The following is a 5,560-nucleotide window of genomic DNA, read 5'->3' as shown; positions in this document are numbered from 1 at the left end:
CAGCCTGCCCTGCACTCCCTGGTCCCTTTTAAAATGAGTGGGAACCCTGTACTGAGTGGACTCAGCACTTCATCAGTCAGTCTATTACCAGGGCAGAACAAAAGCACTTGCTTATTCACTGGCCTTTGTTTTGAATGGGAAGGGTACAAGAATCTAATGAGGACAGAACAATGGGGGTTAGAATAGGTCAACCTGCTGGATATGCAGGGGCGGTGACTAAAGGCTAATGTCAAGTCAGGCAGTCTACTTGCATCTATATGAGGACTCTTTCTATCCTATAGTAAGAGAGATGAATGTTCCAGGAGTATATATTCTTTATTTCCTCTCAATATTCTTACTATGGACCTTGTTTTAGATTAAATAGAGTGGATTTAGCATGTTCGAGTGCAGTGCATGCAAGAATTATAGTTTTAAGTGAAATACTTTTGATATATTCATCAAAAGGTTTATTTATTTATTAATTATTAATGATATGCAAGTTCTAGTATACACATGTACTGACAAAACAAGAAGTTATATAAATGGATGAATAAAAAAAATAAAAAAATTCTTACCTTTCAGCAGAATAATGTGCTCTGGATAGCCTGGATTCACTCTGAAATATCAGTATCACTGCTTCTGCTCCCCGACACTGACGACACATATCAAGGCGTTGGTTGCAGAAGACGATTAAATGCAGGATTTGCATTTTAATTGGATATGAATTGTATCAGAGGGCTATTTGGCAAATTGAAATGTCTTGAATTAACACGGGTGTTTGTATGATGATTACATTGGCTGCTCCTCTGCAGTTAGTTTCACACGTGGCCAAGAATATTTCGCTTGTACTAATGTTAAGGAAATGTTTCAGGTTTACTTTTGAAGGATTTAAGGATTAACCGGGACATCTTGTCCTCTCTGGTTGAACCTTGACTGCTGTATATTCTTGTAACACCTCGGTCTATGTGGAAGCAGTCGGACTGCTTCCACCAGCAATCAGCTGCACGATATCCAGAGGAAGTGTTTGTATCCATGGAGATGCTGGTGATAACTGCAAGTGAATGATAAAAGGAGAGACAAACTGCAAGGTAGAAGAGGTCACCACTTTGGTGCATGAGCTGTTTGATCCACCCAGAGACTGCTCTCACTTTATTTCACAGGGGTGGAAGCTGTTGTATTATGCAGACTCGGCCCGCTAATTGATTTCACGGCTGGTGATGTGCCGCCCAAAAGAATCTGGCACTGAGGACAGGAAATAGATGGGGGGAAAAAACAGCAAGTCCATTGAAGCACAGGGTGACATAAGACATCCTGTGTTCTCAGTATAAAGTATTACATTCATGTTTCATAATAACCACTTACATTTATTGCTCAAACTTCAGCTGTCACGTTGTGGATGGCAGGGTGAAGTCACAGGTAGAGCTTTATGATAAATTCAGCATTGTGTTCCAGTGTTTTGCAACAATAATGTGCTCTGACTGTGCCAGTACTAGTGTAGTGTTTTAGTGCAGATGTGATTTCTGTGCAACAAAGCTGATACATTTATAATACTCGCATGTTATTGTAACATCGTAACTTCATTCAGAAGTTCAGAAGGACAGAAACAAAATAAAACTTACTTTGTTAGTCTTTCCACTGTTTCAACATTACCAACTTGAAATAAATCCTTAATTCACCGACGTAGTTGATAAAAACAGCAGTTTCAGTGGCTCTACTGAGCTGCACACGGAGCAGACCGGCTATAGAAACGAACCACAGAGAGGCTGTGATAGCAACAAAAGCACAGGGAGAGTGACACCATTACTATATAATTATTAATTTATATTATTAATAATAGTTTTAAATCTCATATTTATAACCCTAAAACTTTTTTTTTACATAAAACACGTACAAATACAATACACAAAACCGTAAAGAAGGAAAACCAAGACAAACATACAGATAAAGCAAGTTAAAACACTACATTTTAGGGTTAAGACTTGGGTTTTAGCTAAGGTTATGTTAGGTTTGCCTATGTTAGGCATGTAGCAATTAGGTTTAAGTCTACAGGTAATTAATGTAAGATAAGATAAGAAAAACAAGTTTCTTTGTGTGTCAGTTATTACTAGGCAGCGGTGTTGGCACGGTGCGGCTGTATGATACGGATGCCAAGAAGAATCTCTATGAGATGAATATCGACGAAACTCATCCACGGTAAGCCTGTGTGACTATCTGGTGTACAGTAGTGAACTGCACTGAGTGCAGAATTGTGAAATTATGTAATGTTGGAGGACCCCCACTGATGATACAAGTAGAAAAACACTTTATAGTATACATACTCCAGAGACGTGTGAACACTATGCTTGAGATTTGCATTTTATCGCGTGGCAATAAATAATATCCGTTGTTAAAGTACAAACTCTGATAATAATAATAATATCCCCCCCGTGTCTCTCAGTATCTTGTCTTTAGCCTGCAGTCCCAGCGGTTCGTCGTTTGTCTGTTCAGCTGCAGCTCTCAGTCGATCTGGGAGCTCCGATTCTGTCCCTCGACTTCCTATCCCGGTCTCAGGACAGCTGCTGCTCTGGGACACCAAGACTGTCAAACAACAGGTAATTATCCAGCCAGTTCAGTAGCAGTTATTAAGCTATTAGGTAGTAAGTAGCAGTAAAGAGTACCCTACTGATTTTGCACTAACTGGCTATAAAGGATCCATGCAGCAGAACCAGAGATATTGCCTGTTTTATTTCACACATTCGTCTTGCCTGTCAAAATCTGGTGCCTGATATTACCCACAATGCAAGTGTTCTAGTTTCTGTTTGCAGTCCGAGTAGTATGGACCAATCACGGTTGAGCGGGCTTAGTTTGCGTGCAGGTTAACTGTTCTTGTGGAGATCAAAAGGGGCGGAACGCATTGGCCAAAATTAGATTAGATCAGTGTTAGCATTAGCATGAGTTAGCATTAGCTTTAGTGTATAGATTTCCTGTGGCTGTGGTATCATAAGTGTCCTCTCTGTCCCTCAGCTCCAGTTCTCTTTAGAACCTGAACCCGTAGCCATTAACTGCACAGCCTTCAACCACAATGGAAACCTGCTGGTGACCGGAGCTGCTGACGGAGTCATCAGACTGTTTGGTCAGTGTTTATCCGGGACACATTGTTTTCATTGTAGATTCATCTCTTACACTGTAGAATCTCAGAAATGATGACAGATGACCTTAATTGACCCTTTCTAAGTCCCTCCCCTTTTTGCTCTGTGCTCAACAGTTGATCAAGCCTCAGTCTGAACCTTGATCAACTTTTTCCTTTCCTGAACTTAGATGTGCTATGTGCTAGGCTAATCTATGTTGAAAAAACATATAGTTGCATCTTAAAGGTCCAGTGTGTAACATTGAGGAGGATCTATTGTCAGAAATTGAATATATTATTCATAGGTATGATTTAATTAGTGTATAATCAGAATGAGCCGTTTTTCATCTATAGACACTGCGGTTCGCCTTCCATGGAGTCCGCCATGTTGAACCTCCACGTTTCTACAGTATTCCGATCTCATTCCCAGGTCGTCAAATATACAGACACGAACCATGTTCAGTTAGTCGCAATCTGCAACTTCACTGCTAGATGCCACTAAATCCTACACACCGGTTCTTTAAGTTAGCTTGGTAATGATAGCAAAATGATTGCTAACTGGCTAGCTATCAGTTGTTAGTTATCTAGCTTTTATCTTTTAACCATTTTCCACAACATAATACACTGTACTCTGAATTCTCTGCTGTAGATATGCAGCGGTATGAGAGCGCTATGAGCTGGCGAGCTCACGATGGTGAAGTTTACAGCGTGGAGTTTAGCTACGATGAAAACACCGTCTTCAGCATCGGAGAAGATGGCAAGGTGTGTGTGTTTATTTTGTGGAAAATCCATGATGGTGACAGAATGACTACAATCCTAAAAATGTCTTAAGTCTTTTTGAAATCGTTTTTTAATGTTGCAGGGCATGTTACATTTGGAAAGAAACCAGCGTAGCAGTTTTGAGTTAAGTGATTAAATGTGTGTGTTTGTGTGTTCAGTTCATCCAGTGGAACATCCATCGGTGTGGGGTGAAGCAGTCGGAGCAGGTCTTACCTCAGGACGCCACAGGGCCCTTCGTCCTGTCAGGGTATAGTGGATACAAACAGGTAAGCAGTGTAGGTTTACCTCAAAGACTACTGTAACTTTATATTTGATGGATTGCTGATGGAACACTGGGTAAAAGTTGAAATTGATTAAATAAAATAAGTGTAATGACTGAATTTGTGAATGAACTCTTGTTCAGGTTCAGGTTCCTCGAGGTCGGCTCTTTGCTTTCGACTCTGAAGGACAACACGTCCTGACCTGTTCCAGCACCGGAGGACTTATATACAGAGTAAATTCACCTTCATCCTCACATAAGCACTCTCATCCACACTGAACTGCTCTGACTTTAAATTCAGATTCAGATCAATCAAAAGAATATTTTCATTTACAATATATTTTATATTTTAATTTGCCACCTCTCAACTCCCCTCTTCCAGCTCACCAATGGGGAGCCGGCTCTGGAGAACGTGCTGTCACTGGGCGGGCACAAAGCACCAGTGGTGACAGTTGATTGGTGCTCTGCTGTGGACTGCGGCACCTGCCTGACCGCCTCCATGGATGGGAAGATCAAACTGAGCACGCTCCTGGCACAGAAGTCCTAAACGAACACCTGCAAATGTCATCAGAGTTTATAATAAACTGATTCACTGATAGAGATTATTCCAGAATGTAGTACAGTTTGTTGTATTGATCATGAGCTGATACAAACTCACCAACCTGTTATAAATTCATATTAACATTAAAATCTCACTGAAGTTTCAGTGTAAAAGCATGTTTCTTTCTTAAAGCTGCTTTCATTGATTTTCCTATGCCTCTAGGGGGCAGAGGAAATCCAAAACAGTCCAACAGACTGACAAACCTGACATATTATTGCCTTATAGAGTTGTTGTGGCTAACGCATTAGCCGGCAGCAGCCAAATTCCACATCCAGCAGAGCAATGTTATCATCGCATTGGAGTTGTTTCTCCAACACTGGCTCTCCTTTTATCTCTGTGTTGGGTCTTTATCCTGACGAGCCCCCATTTGTCACAACCTGGCTCAAAGAAGGAGAGAACATAATAACTAATTATAACTAAACATATGTTGTTTTTTTATTTTACATTACTAAAAGAGAAATTATGCTAAAGACAAACTAAATTCAACCAAACCAAGCCAACGGAGAGTGCGACCCCATTGGCTTGCCTCCAGCTTATATAGTCTTGCCACCAGACCAGGTGAAGTGAACATTGTCGATGACCCGACTCCACCCACCAGGCTCTTGGGAGAGACCTGCTTAAAAAGGTAGTCACAAGTTAACAGCGAGGGCGATAACTTATAAAACATGCATCTGGTCATGCAGCAAGTGTAACAGTGAGCCAGCATGCACGATAACAGGCCCCTGAAACTGAAGCAGCTAAATGAAAATTCAGCCATCATTTATTAAGTATTTTCATCTGTGCTGTTCCTGCTGTCACGTGTCAAAATGTGCTCTGTGAAAAGCCCTACAAGTGC

At 40.9% G+C, this 5,560-nt stretch overlaps 1 protein-coding gene across 2 annotated transcripts in view; it reads left to right on the top strand.

Annotated features, from left to right (window-relative positions):
• The window catches only part of wdr91 (WD repeat domain 91), a 17,381-nt gene extending 12,556 nt beyond the window's left edge, over positions 1-4,825 (top strand). For both annotated transcript variants that reach the window (XM_035668350.1, XM_035668351.1), the window contains exons 12-18: positions 2,078-2,172; positions 2,417-2,570; positions 2,983-3,091; positions 3,735-3,847; positions 4,024-4,131; positions 4,269-4,358; positions 4,507-4,825. In XM_035668350.1, coding sequence (XP_035524243.1) covers positions 2,078-2,172; positions 2,417-2,570; positions 2,983-3,091; positions 3,735-3,847; positions 4,024-4,131; positions 4,269-4,358; positions 4,507-4,671 — 834 coding nt within the window. In that variant the 3' untranslated portion in view covers positions 4,672-4,825. The remainder of the gene's footprint in view (positions 1-2,077; positions 2,173-2,416; positions 2,571-2,982; positions 3,092-3,734; positions 3,848-4,023; positions 4,132-4,268; positions 4,359-4,506) is intronic.
• The last annotated feature ends 735 nt before the right edge of the window (positions 4,826-5,560 follow it).

Source organism: Morone saxatilis, unplaced genomic scaffold (genome assembly GCF_004916995.1).
Source record: "Morone saxatilis isolate NCDOM2014 unplaced genomic scaffold, NCSU_SB_2.0 Contig21, whole genome shotgun sequence".
NCBI lineage: Eukaryota > Metazoa > Chordata > Actinopteri > Moronidae > Morone > Morone saxatilis.
This window is presented reverse-complemented; position numbering and strand designations above follow the sequence as displayed.